Raw genomic sequence first — 17,874 nt, 5'->3', positions numbered from 1 at the left:
GGTTCAGGATGGGCTCTGTGTGAATTGCTATTTGCCTCCTGGCCAGTCCACATCCCCAGCACCTACCCAAGAACCCCCATCGGCTTCTTTCACTCAGTTACTGGGCACCTTAGTGGATCAGTTAACGTCCTCTATGGGACTCCTCTATTAGCAACGCCTGTCCCTGTGGCTAACCCACCTTGGGTGGATACACTGAATACTACAGTTCAGAGCTTGGCCCAACCGTCCCTAAAACTACAAAGAATGTTATCTGGGACTAAAAGTCCACTACACGGACCCCTTCCTCTCAGTCCACTATATCAGACTCTAATGAGTCCTCAGTCTGTCACTGATTCATGCATCCTTACAGAGGATTCTCCCAGCGGGTGGTCTACAGTTTGCCGGTGGCCGGGCTCCCGACGACCAGCATACCGGCGCTGCCCAGCTGTCGGTATGCCGGCGCCGGTATGCTGGCCGCCGGGAGCTTGACCGCCAACATAACATACTACACCCCTCCCAGCACAGTGGAGGTGGCTCCTTTAATTGAGGCCATTAAACACACCCTTCAACTCACGGAGGATGAGCCTGAGCCAGTTGCAAAGAAAACAGATGTTTTTAAGTGACAAAAGATTATTAAGTCTGAATTCCCTCATTCTGACAATCTTATTGATATTAGACTGGGACCCTGGAAAACTCTGGGTAAAAGTTCCCTGTTTCTAAATGTTTAGCTTCCCGTTACCCTATTCCTGCAGAGGACTGTAAAAATAGGATTTTAATACCTACCGGTAAATCCTTTTCTCGTAGTCCATAAGGGATCCTGGGGTTCACTTAATACGATGGGGTCCAAAGGAGCCGGTGTACTTTTAAATTTCTTCAACTGGTGTGCTGGCTCCTCTTCTCTATGCCCCCTCCTACAGCCAGTATAGGTAAAACTGTGCCCAAAGGAGAATAGACATACTTCAGAGAAGGAACATAACAACGAGTCGTGAGAGTCATACACCATCATACCAAAAACGTAAAACGATCAGTTGAACAGGTAAACTTTTAGAAAAGAAAAACCTGCAGACACTTCAACACACTGAGGCGGGCGCCCAGTATCCCTTATGGACTAAGAGAAAAGGATTTACCGGTAGGTATTAAAATCCTATTTTCTCTAACATCAATAAGGGATACTGGGGTTCACTTAGGGGGTCATTCCGAGTTGTTCGCTCGCAAGCGGATTTTAGCAGATTTGCTCATGCTAAACCGCCGCCTACTGGGAGTGAATCTTAGCACCTTAAAATTGCGAACGAAGTAATCGCAATATTGCGATTACACACCTCGTAGCAGTTTCTGAGTAACTTCAACCTTACTCGGCATCTGCGATCATTTCAGTGCTTGTCGTTCCTGGTTTGACGTCACAAACTCACCCAGCGTTCGCCCAGACACTCCTCCGTTTCTCCGGCCACTCCTGCGTTTTTTCCGGAAACGGTAGCGTTTTTTCCCACACGCCCATAAAACGGCCTGTTTCCGCCCAGTAACACCCATTTCCTGTCAATCACATTACGATCGCCAGAACGATGAAAAAGCCGTGAGTAAAAATCCTAACTGCATAGCAAATTTACTTGTCGCAGTGCAGACATTGCGCATGCGCATTAAGCGGAAAATCGCTGCGATGCGAAGATTTTTACCGAGCGAACAACTCGGAATGACCCCCTTAATACGATGGGAATGTCCCAAAGCTTCCAGAACAGGCAGGAAAGTGCAGAGACGTCTGCAGCACCGCCTGCCCAAACTGGGTATCCTCTTTGGCCAGGGTATCAAACCGGTAGAACTTCACAAAGGTGTTCTTCCCCGACCAGGTAGCGGCTCGGCATAATTGCAAGGCCGAGACTCCACGGGCAGCCGCCCAGGAAGACCCCACTGATCTTGTAGAGTGGGCTTTCAGAGACTGTGGAACAGGTAAGGCTGCCGATACATAGGCCTGTTGTATAGTCAACCTAAGCCAACAAGCAATGGACTGCTTAGAAGCAGGGCAACCCTTTTTCTGCACATCATAGAGCACAAACAGGGAATCCGTCTTTCTTATCCGAGCCGTCCTTTTGATATAAATCTTCAAGGCTCGCACAGCATCCAACGACTCCGGAGGAGCAGAAGTGCCAGAACTTGATGGGACAATAATTGGTTGATTCAAGTGGAACGCAGAGTCAACCTTCGGCAGGAACTGCTGCTTAGTCTTGAACTCCGCTCTGTCCTCGTAAAAGAACAAGTAGGGACTTTTACACGATAGGGCCCCCAATTCTGAAACACGTCTACCAGAAGCCAGGGCCAGTAACATCACCGTCTTCCATGTGAGGTACTTGTCTTCTACCGTAATCAGAGGTTCAAACCAGGAGAACTGTAGAAAATCCAGTACTACATTCAAATCCCAGGGTGCCATGGGCGGCACAAAAGGAGGTTGTATGTGAAGTACCCCTTGCAAGAAGGTCTGAACTTCAGGCAACACTGCCAATTTCTTTTGGAAGAAAATAGAGAGAGCTGAAATCTGGACTTTCATAGAACCCAGACGTAAGCCCTTATCCACACCAGCCTACAGGAAACGTAAGAAACGTGCCAAGTGGAACTCTGTTCCTCGCACCAAGAGACATATCGTCTCCAGATATGATGATAGTGTTTTGACATCACAGGCTTCCTGGCCTGAACCATGGTACAATAATCTTTTTGGAAAGGCCTTTGTGAGCTAGGATGTGCCGCTCAACCTACATGCCGTCAAACGAAGTCGCCAGAAATCTGGGTAGATGAACGATCCTTGATGAAGATCTCCTCTCATTGGCAGAGGCCAAGGGTCTTTGACGGACATGTCCAGAAGATCCGCCTACCACGCCCTCCGAGGCCAATCAGAATTGCCTGGACTCTTTGATTCCTGATTCTCTTTAGCACCCTTGGGAGCAATGGAATCGGGAAACAGGTAGACCAGCTGGTAAGGCCAAGGCGACGTTAGTGCATCTATTGCCCTCGCTTGAGGGTCCCTGGTTCGTGAGCCATAACGGCGAAGATTCTTGAGTCGAGAAGCCATCATATCTATTTGTGGGCAGCGCCACAGGTCGATGATCTGCTGAAACACCTGTTGGTGGAGACCCCACTCTCCCGGGTGGAGATCGTGACAACTCAGGAAGTCCGCTTCCCAGTTTTCCTCTCCCGGAATGAAAATTGCGGATATTGCTCTTGCATTTCTTTCTGCCCAAAGGAGTATCTTTTACACCTCTCGCATGCAGGCTCTGCTTTTTGTCCCTCGTCAATTTATTTAAGCCACCGCCGTGGTGTTGTCCGACTAAACCTGGATCGCATGATCCCTAGCATGAGGTGACAGCTGTATTACCCTGTGCATCTGAAGATGTGAGCCAGACCACTTGCTCAGGAGATCCAATAGAAATATTTTGGCATGGAAACTTCCGTACTGGATCGCCTCGAATGAGGCTACCATTTTCCCCAACAATCTTATGCAAAAATAGATGGATGTCCGAGTAGGCCGTAGAACCGTTCGGATCATCTCCTGGAGTGTTCTTGCTTTGTCCTCTGGGAGGAACACCTTCTGTGCCACCGTATCCAGAAACATTCCCAGAAACAGGAGCCGCTGAGTAGGCTCCAGCTGGGACTTTTGTAAATTTAGAATCTACCCATGGTGTGACAGAAGCTGAACAGTGTGGTCTATATGGAGCAATAAAAGCTCCCTTGATCATGCTTTTATTAAGAGATAGTCCAGGTAAGGGACAATATTGACCCCCGGGACCCGGAGCTGGAACATCATCTCCGCCATCACCTTCGTGAAATCCCTCAGAGCTGTGGACAGGCCAGGAGGTAGCGCCTGGAACTGGTAGTGATTGTTCAGCAGGGCAAATGGCAGGTAAGACTGGTGAGGCAGCCAAATCGGGATATAGAGATAGGCGTTCTTTATAGCCAGCGAGACCATGAACTCCTGTTCTTCCAGACCCGCAAGCACTGCTCGCAAGGATTCCATCTTTAACTTGAAAACCTTTAGGTAAGGGTTCAAGGATTTTAGATTCAGAATGGGCCTTACCGAACCATCCGGTTTCGGTACCACGAACAGGTTGGAGTAGTAACCCTTTCCTTGTTGTTATAGTGCACTGGAACAATGACTTGGGACTGGAACAACTTTATTATGGCCTGGTGCAGCGTAACTCGTGTATTCTCCAAAACTGGTAAGCTCGATTTGAAAAATCGTTGGGGAGGAGCTCCATCTAACTCCAGCTTGTAGCCCTGAGAAATGAGGTCCTTTACCCAGGCATCCTAGCAGGAGCTATCATAGATGCGGCTGAAGTGATACAGTCTAGCTCCCACCTCGAGATCCTCACGGGGTGGGTGGGCACTGTCATGCTGAGGCCTTAGTGGAAGCTTAACTGGTGCTCTTTTCCTGAGAACCTGCGATTACTGGTTTTCTTGTCATACCTCTGGTGCCTCTCGTTGCATTGGAGGCACCTCTGGCCCTAGATCTAAATCTGTTAGTCCGAAAGGACTGGGTAGACGGCCCCGGGTAGGAACGTCTAGCCGGCGGGGCCCCAGAGGGGAGAAATGTGGATTTCCCCGCAGTAACCTTAGAAATCCACGTATCCAACTCAACCCCCGAATATCCACTCCCCTGAGAAGGGAAGAGACTCCACACTGTACTTGGAATCTGCGTCCGCTATCCACTGACGCAGCCACAGGGCTCTGTACGCCGAAACTGCCATGGCAGTCCTAGCATTAAGAGTGCCTATTTCGTTGATAGAATCACACAGGACGCGTGCAGTGTCTTGGATGTGTCTTATGAGGGTCACCGTAGTAACCAGGGGCATATACCCCCCAAGACCCTCTTCAATTTGAGTCGGCCATGTATGAATGGCATGTGTCATTCGGCAACACGCAAGCACAGGTCTTTGTGATACGCCAGCCACTGTGTAAATAGGGGTATATGCAATAGCGGGCGAATTGGCAAAATAGGCGAATTCCGGGCCGTTTTCGCCTCCAAAAATCAATTCGCCTATGCAGTGCAGTCATTTTTCGCAAAAAAACGGCCCGTCAAAATTCGCCTTTTCTCAATTCGCCTTTTTCCGAATTCGCCTTTTCTGCAATGGTACAGATGCTGCAATTCGCCTCCAGCATATTCAATTCAAGTTTGGAAATTCGCCTGCAGTGCTTTTAGACAGCAAATTCGCGATTTTCACTCCGCCACACTTTGGAGGGTGAAAACAAATAAAAAAAATTTAAACATGTTTTTTTTTGTGTTTTTTTTTTTAGGAATAGCAGATCTATTTATATTAGAAGGGATTAGGTTTTTTTTTTTTTTTTGGGGGAGGCACAAATATTATTTATATATTTTTTAAAATAATATTTTTATTTTTTTATTTTTTTTATTGCTGGAACGGTAAAATCCGGGAAAAAAATGGCGTGGGGTCCCCCCTCCAAAGCATAACCAGCCTCGGGCTCATTGAGCTGGTCCTGGTTCTAAAAATGCGGGGAAAAAATTGACAGGGGATCCCCTGTATTTTTAAAACCAGCACCGGGCTCTGCGCCTGATGCTGGTGCCAAAAATACGGGGGACAAAACGAGTAGGGGTCCCCCGTATTTTTAACACCAGCATCGGGCTCCACTAGCTGGACAGATAATGCCACAGCCGGGGGTCACTTTTATACAGTGCCCTGCGGCCGTGGCATCAAATATCCAACTAGTCACCCCTGGCCGGGGAACCCTGGGGGAATGGGGACCCCTTCAATCAAGGGGTCCCCCCCCCCCAGCCACCCAAGGGCCAGGGGTGAAGCCCGAGGCTGTCCCCCCCCATCCAATGGGCTGCGGATGGGGGGGCTGATAGCCTTTGTGTTCAAAAAAAAAGATATTGTTTTTTCCATTAGTACTACAAGTCCCAGCAAGCCTCCCCTGCAAGCTGGTACTTGGAGAACCACAAGTACCAGCATGCGGGAGAAAAACGGGCCCGCTGGTACCTGTAGTTCTAATGGAAAAAAAATACCCAAATAAAAACAGGACACAGACACCGTCGACAGTAAAACTTTATTACACACTGCCGACACACACATACTTACCTATGTTCACACGCCGACATCGGTCCTCTTCTCCATGTAGAATCCCGGGGTACCTGAAAATAAAAGATCAATTATACTCACCTCAACAGGCTCCAGAGATAAATCCACGGACTTGGCAAAAAAAGAAAGCGCATTTACCCGCACCAAAAACGGACTGAAAGGTGTCCCATGCTGACACATGGGACACCTATCCACGATTAAGATCTGTCAGTGACAGTTGTCACTGACAGATCTCTAAGCCAATCAGGAAGCGCAACTTCGTTGCGCTAACCTGATTGGCTGATCGCTGTGACAGCGCATCGCACAGCTCCCTCCATTATATTCAATGGTGGGAACTTAGCGGCTAGCGGTGAGGTCACCCGCCGGTCAGCGGTGACCGGCGGGTGACCCCACCGCTAGCCGCTAAGTTCCCACCATTGAAAGTAATGGAGGGAGCTGTGCGAGGCGCTGTCAGAGTACAGACGGCGTCCAGCCAATCAGATGAGCGCCACGGCAGTAGCGCTTCCTGATTGGCTGAAGGGACATCAGTGACAGGAGTCACGTGATGTCCCGGCATTCGGGGAAAGGATTCTAATGTGAAAACATTGGACCCCTTTCATTAGTCCGGTGGAGCGGGTGTTCGGTTTGTTTTTTTACAAAGTACGTGGATTTACCTCTGGACCTCTGGACGCTGGAAGGTGAGTATAATTTTTTGACAGGTACCCTCGGATCGTCGGAGATCGTTGCAGTCGGCGTGTCAACACAGGTAAGTATGTGTGTGTCGGTGTATGAAATAAAGTTTTACTATCAAGGTGTGTGTGTCCTGTTTTTATTTGGGTATTTTTTCCCCAGTAGTACTACAGGTACCAGCGGGCCCGTTTTTCTCCCGCATGCTGGTACTTGTGGTTCTCCAAGTACCAGCTTGCGGGGGAGGCTTGCTGGGACTTGTAGTACTAATGGAAAAAACAATATCTTTTTTTTTATCACAAAGGCTATCAGCCCCCCCATCCGCAGCCCATTGGATGGGGGGGGACAGCCTCGGGCTTCACCCCTGGCCCTTGGGTGGCTGGGGGGGGGGGACCCCTTGATTGAAGGGGTCCCCACTCCCCCAGGGTACCCCGGCCAGGGGTGACTAGTTGGATATTTGATGCCACGGCCGCAGGGCACGGCATAAAAGTGACCCCCGGCTGTGGCATTATCTGTCCAGCTAGTGGAGCCCGATGCTGGTGTTAAAAATACGGGGGACCCCTACTCGTTTTGTCCCCCGTATTTTTGGCACCAGCATCAGGCGCAGAGCCCGGTGCTGGTTTTAAAAATACGGGGGATCCCTGCCCGATTTTTCCCCTGCATTTTTAGAACCAGGACCAGCTCGATGAGCCCGAGGCTGGTTATGCTTTGGAGGGGGGACCCCACGCCATTTTTTTTTCGGGTTTTTCCCCGTTTTTTCCCGTTTTTAAAAATCGCGGCAAAATCCGCCAAATCGGCCGATTTTCGCCCGCGACTCTGGCGAATCCGTTTTTCATTGCATATGGTGAATTCCGGAAGCCACCTTCCGGAATTCACCTGGCGAATTTGGTCGAATTGAAAAAACGGCGATAATTGCCGCGATTTCGCCCGCTATTGCATATACCCCATAGACTTTAGTGTAGTCTCTCTCTTTCTATCACCAGGGTCCTTTAATGTAATGGAGCCCGGAGCTGGCAGTACCACCTTTTTTGACAGGTGGGAGAGTGATACGTCCACGGCTGGGCAAATGGGAAAGTGTGCAAAAACCTTTTTGTCACCTGATATTTTTAATCAGGATTTTTCCAGGCTTGCTTAAACCTGTCACCTAGTTCCGGAGAATCAGGGAAAGTGACACTGACCTTTTTCTGTGCTAAGAAAAATGACTGCGGTGCTGCAGCGTCTTCTAAAGGGATTTTTAACACATCCCTGATAACCCGTATAAGGGGCTCAATACTCTGTGCGGAAGTGGAATCCTCCGTAGTAGGATCTAATTCCTCCCCCTCCTGTAAATCATGCAGCCTACGTTTATGTGGCCCTGAACTAGGGAGGGGGGTTGTTTATCATCTGCCTTTGCAGCTAGGTCTGCGACAGCCTGCTGCAGCTGTTGTCTTCTGAGTATTAGGGTCTAGGGGGGAATACCGCACTGGTCTGCAAATCTAACAAATAAATATAATAACCAACATAGACTGATATAAAGAAAACCTTAATTTCTTATTTCTAATTTGGTGGTGCACCCTGAGTCAATGGTAACTAGAGACAGCAAAGGGAGAAAAAAGAGACTCTTTTGTGGGCGCACTCTTGTCTTAAATTAACGTATGAGACGATCAGAACAATCTTCTAAAAATTAACTTTTATTAATACAATAATAAAATATTCAGTGGTCAAAAAAGCATCAAGATAATATTCAAACTTAACAGCAATAATTAAGCTGATATTGAATAGTATAGTGCAGTACTACAGTAAATAGTAGTTAAATGCTGAAACTCGCATGGTAGATATTCGCTGCCGATGTCCCAGGTCTAGAAAAGTGTGTTAGCCCAATCAATAAACGTATCGAATAAGGCACTGAAATGCGCTAGCTAAATGCTAGTGTAATTAGGGTGCCTGATGATGTAATATACCCAGCTATCATAGAAAAAGACAGGAAAAAAAGTGTATGGAATGAAATAACAGAGTGCAAAAACCGTCCGATCTTGGAAGCTAATCAGTGTAGGGCTGGGCCAGTACTCAAGTGGGCGACCCTTGAAGAATACTCAGTTTCGTAGAGAAGAGATTGGCTTATCACGCTCAGAGTCTAACACTGACAGCAGATTCACTCTGTTATTTCATTCCATACACTTTTTTTCCTGTCTTTTTCTATGATAGCTGGGTATATTACATCATCAGGCACCCTAATTACACTAGCATTTAGCTAGCGCATTTCAGTGCCTTATTCGATACTTTTATTGATTGGGCTAACACACTTTTCTAGACCTGGGACATCGGCAGCGAATATCTACCATGCGAGTTTCAGCATTTAACTACTATTTACTGTAGTACTGCACTATACTATTCAATATCAGCTTAATTATTGCTGTTAAGTTTGAATATTATCTTGATGCTTTTTTGACCACTGAATATTTTATTATTGTATTAATAAAAGTTAATTTTTAGAAGATTGTTCTGATCGTCTCATACGTTAATTTAAGACAAGAGTGCGCCCACAAAAGAGTCTCTTTTTTTCTCCCTTTGCTGTCTTCTGAGTATTAGCAGTGAGCTGGGATGAAATATCTGCCATCATAGTTTTTATGGCACCGAGCCAGGATGGCTTCTGACCCTCCCCCTCCGGGAACCCTCAATTGGGGAGCAGACTTCCTCAGTCATCAGGATGTTCACGCTGGAAAATGGTCCCTTCATCCAGACGTCTTCCAACTTCTAGTGGACAAGTGGGGTCTCCCAAATATCGACCTCATAGCCTTACAACACAACCACAAGGTTCCGATGTATGGTTCCCGAGACCCACAAGCAGTGTTCGTGGACGCTCTCTCCATCTGGTTGACCTTCCATCGCATGTACATCTTTCCTCCAGTAACCCTTCTGCTAAGGGGTCTACGGAAACTCAAACAGGAAGGCGGTGAACTCATTGTGGTGGCCCAGGCGCCATTGGTTCTCGGACCTTCAAGGCCTCACAGTGGGCATTCTTCTTCCACTTACACTATGCCAAGACCTCTTGTCTCAGTACCCATGTCTACACCTGGACCTGCCACGTCTGTCTTTGACGGTGTGGCTCTTGAGTCTTCTATCCTTAGGATGAAAGACTTTTCTCACCCAGTAGTACAAACCATGCTTAAGGCACGAAAACCGTCCTCTGCCTGTATTTACTACCTGATTACTTCCAGTGGTGTGCTTCCAGGCACTATGACCTTGCGGTCTTTGGATTTCCACAATTTTGGACTTCCTGCAACGGGGATTAACCCTCGGCCTTCGCCTGGCATCTCTCAAAGTGCATATCTCTGCTTTGTCTGTATGGTTTCAATGCAGGATTGCTCCTCTACAGGATGTCCACACTTTCCTACAGGGCATTTTCCGAGTCCAGCCTCTCTACGGTCCTCTTCTGGCTCCGTGGGATCTGTCTGTGGTTCTGGACGCTCTTCAACAGGCTCCTTTTAAACCTTAGGAAACAGTTGACCTAAAATGGCTAACTGCTAAGACCTTATACCTCCTGGCCATTGCACCTGCCAGATGGGTTTCTGACTTGGGCACTCTCTCCTGTCGCCCTCCTTTCCTGATTTTTCATCCATACAGTGCTGTAATTCGTACCAGACCGGGTTACCTACCTAAGGTAGTCTCCAGTTTCCATTTGAATGAGGATATTGTGGTTCCAGCCTTTGTCTCCTTGGATCTCTCACCTGCTGAGTGTTCTTAGGACGTGGTTCGTGCTCTCTGCATCTATGTTGACCGAACCAGTTCCCTAAGGAGATCGGATTCCCTCTTCATCCTTTATGGCTTTCACAAATGTGGTTGGCCAGCTAACAGACAGACTCTGGCCAGATGGATTAGAATTGCAAACGCACAAGCATACTCTCAAGCTGGTTTTCCAGTCCCAACTTCCATCTCTGCTCATTCTACTCGGTCTGTTGGACCATCATGGTCGGGAACAATTGTGCAAAGCGGCTACGTGGTTTTCAATCCACTCCTTTCTTAGGGTCTATGCCTTTGATACAGTCACCTCCCAGGATGCTTCATTTGGACGCTGCATACTCTTATCCACTCAGTAGCGTCCACACTCTTTAAAGTACTGCTTTAGGACATCCCCAATGTTATCTCTGTGGATCCCTATGGAACCCGACGAAGAATAGGAGAGTTATGGTAGACATACCTTTGTTAACACTCTTTCTCTGACGTCCTAGTGGATGCTGGGAACTCCGTAAGGACCATGGGGAATAGCGGCTCCGCAGGAGACTGGGCACAAAAGTAAAAGCTTTAGGACTACCTGGTGTGCACTGGCTCCTCCCCCTATGACCCTCCTCCAAGCCTCAGTTAGATTTTTGTGCCCGAACGAGAAGGGTGCACACTAGGTGGCTCTCCTGAGCTGCTTAGTGAAAAAGTTTAAGTTAGGTTTTTTATTTTCAGTGAGTCCTGATGGCAACAGGCTCACTGCATCAAGGGACTAAGGGGAGAAGAAGCGAACTCACCTGCGTGCAGAGTGGATTGGGCTTCTTAGGCTACTGGACATTAGCTCCAGAGGGACCGATCACAGGCCCAGCCATGGATGGGTCCCAGAGCCGCGCCGCCGGCCCCCTTACAGAGCCAGAAGACAGAAGAGGTCCGGAAAATCGGCGGCAGAAGACGTCCTGTCTTCAACAAGGTAGCGCACAGCACTGCAGCTGTGCGCCATTGATCTCAGCACACTTCACACTCCGGTCACTGAGGGTGCAGGGCGCTGGGGGGGGGGGCGCCCTGAGACGCAATAAAAACACCTTGGATGGCGAAAAATGCATCACATATAGCTCCTGGGCTATATGGATGCATTTAACCCCTGCCAGTTTTCCTTAAAAAAGCGTGAGAAAGGCCGCCGAGAAGGGGGCGGAGCCTATCTCCTCAGCACACAAGCACCATTTTCCCTCACAGCTCCGCTGGAAGGACGTCTCCCTGACTCTCCCCTGCAGTCCTGCACTACAGAAACAGGGTAAAACAAGAGAGGGGGGGCACTAAATTGGCATAAGAATCTATACAGCAGCTATATAAGGGAGAAACACTTATATAAGGTTGTCCCTATACATTATATATAGCGCTCTGGTGTGTGCTGGCAAACTCTCCCTCTGTCTCCCCAAAGGGCTAGTGGGGTCCTGTCCTCTATCAGAGCATTCCCTGTGTGTGTGCTGTGTGTCGGTACGTTTGTGTCGACATGTATGAGGAGGAAAATGGTGTGGAGGCGGAGCAATTGCCTGTAATAGTGATGTCACCCCCTAGGGAGTCGACACCTGACTGGATGGTCTTATGGAAGGAATTACGTGATAGCGTCAGCACTTTACAAAAGACTGTTGACGACAGGAGACAGCCGGCAAATCAGCTAGTGCCTGTCCAGGCGTCTCAAACACCGTCAGGGGCTCTAAAGCGCCCGTTACCTCAGATGGTCGACACAGACCCAGACACGGACACTGACTCCAGTGTCGACGGTGAGGAGACAAACGTGACTTCCAGTAGGGCCACACGTTACATGATCACGGCAATGAAGGAGGTTTTGAACATTTCTGATACTACAAGTACCACAAAAAAGGGTATTATGTGGGGTGTGAAAAAACTACCCGTAGTTTTTCCTGAATCAGATGAATTAAATGAGGTGTGTGATGAAGCGTGGGTTTCCCCCGATAAAAAACTGATAATTTCTAAAAAATTATTGGCATTATACCCTTTCCCGCCAGAGGTTAGGGCGCGTTGGGAAACACCCCCTAGGGTAGATAAAGTGCTTACACGCTTATCAAAACAAGTGGCGTTACCGTCTCCTGATACGGCCGCCCTCAAGGAACCAGCTGATAGGAAGCTGGAAAATATCCTAAAAAGTATATACACACATACTGGTGTTATACTGCGACCAGCAATCGCCTCAGCCTGGATGTGCAGTGCTGGGGTGGCTTGGTCGGATTCCCTGACTGAAAATATTGATACCCTGGACAGGGACAGTATATTATTGACTATAGAGCATTTAAAGGATGCATTTCTATATATGCGAGATGCACAGAGGGATATTTGCACTCTGGCATCAAGAGTAAGTGCGCTGTCCATTTCTGCCAGAAGAGGGTTATGGACGCGACAGTGGTCAGGTGATGCTGCGGATTCCAAACGGCATATGGAAGTATTGCCGTATAAAGGGGAGGAGTTATTTGGGGTTGGTCTATCGGACCTGGTGGCCACGGCAACGGCTGGGAAATCCACCTTTTTTACCCCAAGTCACCTCTCAGCAGAAAAAGACACCGTCTTTTCAGGCTCAGTCCTTTCGTCCCCATAAGGGCAAGCGGGCAAAAGGCTCCTCATTTCTGCCCCGGGGCAGAGGAAGGGGAAAAAGACTGCATCAGGCAGCCTCTTCCCAGGAACAGAAGCCCTCCCCCGCTTCTGCCAAGTCCTCAGCATGACGCTGGGGCCTTACAAGCGGACTCAGGCACGGTGGGGGGCCGTCTCAAGAATTTCAGAGCGCAGTGGGCTCACTCGCAAGTGGACCCCTGGATCCTGCAGGTAGTATCTCAGGGGTACAAATTGGAATTCGAGACGTCTCCCCCTCGCCGGTTCCTGAAGTCTGCTTTACCAACGTCTCCCTCCGACAGGGAGGCGGTATTGGAAGCCATTCACAAGCTGTATTCCCAGCAGGTGATAATCAAGGTACCCCTCCTGCAACAGGGAAAGGGGTATTATTCCACGCTGTTTGTGGTGCCGAAGCCAGACGGCTCGGTGAGACCTATTTTAAATCTGAAATCCTTGAACACTTACATACAAAGGTTCAAATTCAAGATGGAGTCACTCAGAGCAGTGATAGCGAACCTGGAAGAAGGGGACTATATGGTGTCTCTGGACATCAAGGATGCTTACCTCCATGTCCCAATTTGCCCTTCTCACCAAGGGTACCTCAGGTTTGTGGTACAGAACTGTCATTATCAGTTTCAGACGCTGCCGTTTGGATTGTCCACGGCACCCCGGGTCTTTACCAAGGTAATGGCCGAAATGATGATTCTTCTTCGAAGAAAAGGCGTCTTAATTATCCCTTACTTGGACGATCTCCTGATAAGGGCAAGGTCCAGGGAACAGTTAGAGGTCGGAGTAGCACTATCTCAAGTAGTGTTACGACAGCACGGGTGGATTCTAAATATTCCAAAATCGCAGCTGATTCCGACGACACGTCTGCTGTTCCTAGGGATGATTCTGGACACAGTCCAGAAAAAGGTGTTTCTCCCGGAGGAGAAAGCCAGGGAGTTATCCGAGCTAGTCAGGAACCTCCTAAAACCAGGTCAAGTGTCAGTGCATCAATGCACAAGGGTCCTGGGAAAAATGGTGGCTTCTTACGAAGCGATTCCATTCGGCAGATTCCACGCAAGAACCTTTCAGTGGGATCTGCTGGACAAATGGTCCGGATCGCATCTTCAGATGCATCAGCGGATAACCCTGTCTCCAAGGACAAGGGTGTCTCTCCTGTGGTGGTTGCAGATTGCTCATCTTCTAGAGGGCCGCAGATTCGGCATTCAGGACTGGGTCCTGGTGACCACGGATGCCAGCCTGAGAGGCTGGGGAGCAGTCACACAGGGAAGAAATTTCCAGGGCTTGTGGTCAAGCATGGAAACGTCATTTCACATAAATATCCTGGAACTAAGGGCCATTTACAATGCCCTAAGTCAAGCAAGGCCTCTGCTTCAGGGTCAGCCGGTGTTGATCCAGTCGGACAACATCACGGCAGTCGCCCACGTAAACAGACAGGGCGGCACAAGAAGCAGGAGAGCGATGGCAGAAGCTGCAAGGATTCTTCGCTGGGCGGAAAATCATGTGATAGCACTGTCAGCAGTGTTCATTCCCGGAGTGGACAACTGGGAAGCAGATTTTCTCAGCAGACACGATCTCCACCCGGGAGAGTGGGGACTTAATCCAGAAGTCTTCCAATTGATTGTAAACCGTTGGGAAAAACCAAAGGTGGACATGATGGCGTCCCGCCTCAACAAAAAACTAGACAGGTATTGCGCCAGGTCAAGGGACCCTCAGGCAATAGCGGTGGACGCTCTGGTAACACCGTGGGTGTACCAGTCAGTGTATGTGTTCCCTCCTCTGCCTCTCATACCCAAGGTACTGAGGATTATAAGACGGAGAGGAGTAAGAACTATACTCGTGGCTCCGGATTGGCCAAGAAGGACTTGGTACCCGGAACTTCAGCAAGATGCTCACGGAGGATCCGTGGCCTCTACCTCTAAGAAGGGACCTGCTTCAGCAAGGACCCTGTCTGTTCCAAGACTTACCGCGGCTGCGTTTGACGGCATGGCGGTTGAACGCCGGATCCTGAAGGAGAAAGGCATTCCAGATGAAGTCATCCCTACCCTGATCAAAGCCAGGAAGGATGTAACTGCACAACATTATCACCGTATTTGGAGGAAATATGTTGCGTGGTGCGTGGCCAGGAAGGCCCCGACAGAGGAATTTCAACTAGATCGTTTCCTGCATTTCCTGCAAACAGGACTGTCCATGGGCCTAAAATTAGGATCCATTAAGGTTCAAATTTCGGCCTTGTCGTTTTTCTTCCAGAAAGAATTGGCTTCAGTTCCTGAAGTCCAGACTTTTGTAAAGGGGGTACTGCATATACAGCCTCCCTTTGTGCCTCCAGTGGCACCCTGGGATCTCAATGTGGTTTTGGGATTCCTAAAATCACATTGGTTCGAACCACTTGCCACAGTGGATTTAAAATATCTCACATGGAAAGTGGTAATGCTGTTAGCCCTGGCTTCAGCCAGGCGTGTCTCAGAATTGGCGGCTTTATCCTATAAAAGCCCTTACCTAATTTTTCGCAGGACGGCTGGAGTCAGAAAATCTGACTCGCTGTTTATCCTGTATGCACCCAACAAGCTGGGTGCTCCTGCTTCTAAGCAGACTATTGCTCGTTGGATTTGTAGTACAATTCAGCTTGCACATTCTGTGGCAGGCCTGCCACAGCCAAAATCTGTAAAAGCCCATTCCACAAGGAAAGTGGGCTCATCTTGGGCGGCTGCCCGAGGGGTCTCGGCTTTACAACTTTGCCGAGCAGCTACTTGGTCAGGGGCAAACACGTTTGCTAAATTCTACAAATTTGATACCCTGGCTGAGGAGGACCTGGAGTTCTCTCATTCTGTGCTGCAGAGTCATCCGCACTCTCCCGCCCGTTTGGGAGCTTTGGTATAATCCCCATGGTCCTTACGGAGTTCCCAGCATCCACTAGGACGTCAGAGAAAATAAGAATTTACTTACCGATAATTCTATTTCTCGTAGTCCGTAGTGGATGCTGGGCGCCCATCCCAAGTGCGGATTGTCTGCAATACTTGTACATAGTTATTGTTAACTAAATCGGGTTATTATTGTTGTGAGCCATCTTTTCAGAGGCTCCTCTGTTATCATGCTGTTAACTGGGTTCAGATCACAGGTTGTATGGTGTGATTGGTGTGGCTGGTATGAGTCTTACCCGGGATTCAATATCCTTCCTTATTGTGTACGCTCGTCCGGGCACAGTATCCTAACTGAGGCTTGGAGGAGGGTCATAGGGGGAGGAGCCAGTGCACACCAGGTAGTCCTAAAGCTTTTACTTTTGTGCCCAGTCTCCTGCGGAGCCGCTATTCCCCATGGTCCTTACGGAGTTCCCAGCATCCACTACGGACTACGAGAAATAGAATTATCGGTAAGTAAATTCTTATTTTTTTTGAGGTCCATAGGGTCCGCAGGGCGCCCACCCTGACGCACCTGGCCTATATGGGTTTGCGGCCTTGGTCACTGGTTCCCTTCTCCTGTCTGTGACAGTGTGTTCTTCTGTGTACCATGTCTTCCTTCTCTTTGCTTCCGCTTCCTGCTTTGGGCTTTTTACCAAAAATGACCTGTCTGAGTATGGTGGCAGGGTTATAGTGAGAAGGTACCGGAGCATCCTGGGACTTCTAAAAGGCTTAACTGTATGGTGCCCAGGAGCTGATCCTACCACCTATAACACCAGTGTTATCCCTGTGGACCCTATGGACCTTGAAGAAAGAGTTAACAAAGTTAAGTCTACCATAACACTCCTTTTTATCCTGTGACAATACAGTAGTAGCCTTCAGAATCACAGATCACATATGTTGCCACTGGAGCTGTAAAAGAGTTTGATATGTTTTGCTTGTATCTTCTAGAGTTGCACTTAACACTTGGAGGAGTCACGCAACAGCACAGGATGAGGAGAGAAAGCATGCAATCATTGCAGGACGTCACTATAGAGCCACAACCCTAAAACAGGTACATTTACATGTTGCCGAAGCCCTGTGTCTTTCTATTATTTCAGTACTATTGACCCAACCATAACTTACAGGTTGTTCAAGCATGGAGAGAGGCTGCTTGTGTTAGTGCACATGGTCACAAGCAGACGATGGAGGAAGTAGAAGAGGCAGCTGCGTATCTACAGAAAGGTGATAAAATCTAAATATAGATAAAAATACATTTGGACAGTTCTTCGGCAATAAGCCTATGACCTTGTGGAAGACAAGTAACCAATTTACTTTTAGTAAGTAGACAATAATATGCAGTCTGCATGGTAGTAGGACGCTGTAGCCCTAGGAGACGTTCATACGATGGCTTCCAAACCATGAAATAAATACAAAACCCACACAGAGCCAATTACAGTATGGGTAATAAAACCCCAGTGCATATGAGAAAATTAAATGTGTAGTAGATTCCTTCTAATCCAAAGGTAAAAGAACTTTAGCATCAGCGATCCCCCTTTTGTAATATTACTTAAGAAGAATATAATTCTGACGTTTTGTAAACATAAGATCTTTAATCCTGATTCCTCAACCAAATGCTTAAGGCATTTGTTCCCAAACTCTGTCCTCAAGGCATCCTAGTAGTCCAGGTTTTAAAGAGGGATCGGTACGAGAGCCTGGCGGTCAGGAGACAGACGCCGGGATTCCGGCGGTGAGCGCAGTGTGTCCGCACGCGGGCTCGCTACGCTCGCTGTGCTTAGGTCACCACAGGTTTCTATTCTCCTCCGGGTGGTGGCGTGGACCACCACCGAAGAGGGGTAATCAGCCGGTGGTCAGGACTCCGACAGCCGGTATTTCAGCTGGTGTCAAGATCCTGACAGGCGGTCAGTTGACTGCCTCCCTTTAAAGATGTCCAT

General features: G+C 48.5%; 1 protein-coding gene across 3 annotated transcripts in view; it reads left to right on the top strand.

Moving 5' to 3' along the window:
• The window catches only part of SFI1 (SFI1 centrin binding protein), a 353,554-nt gene that overhangs the window by 293,711 nt on the left and 41,969 nt on the right, over positions 1-17,874 (top strand). For all 3 annotated transcript variants that reach the window (XM_063913069.1, XM_063913070.1, XM_063913068.1), the window contains 2 exons: positions 16,892-16,994; positions 17,068-17,164. In XM_063913069.1, the coding sequence (XP_063769139.1) occupies positions 16,892-16,994; positions 17,068-17,164 (200 nt within the window). The remainder of the gene's footprint in view (positions 1-16,891; positions 16,995-17,067; positions 17,165-17,874) is intronic.

This window comes from Pseudophryne corroboree, chromosome 1, assembly GCF_028390025.1.
Source record: "Pseudophryne corroboree isolate aPseCor3 chromosome 1, aPseCor3.hap2, whole genome shotgun sequence".
Lineage (NCBI taxonomy): Eukaryota > Metazoa > Chordata > Amphibia > Anura > Myobatrachidae > Pseudophryne > Pseudophryne corroboree.
This window is presented reverse-complemented; position numbering and strand designations above follow the sequence as displayed.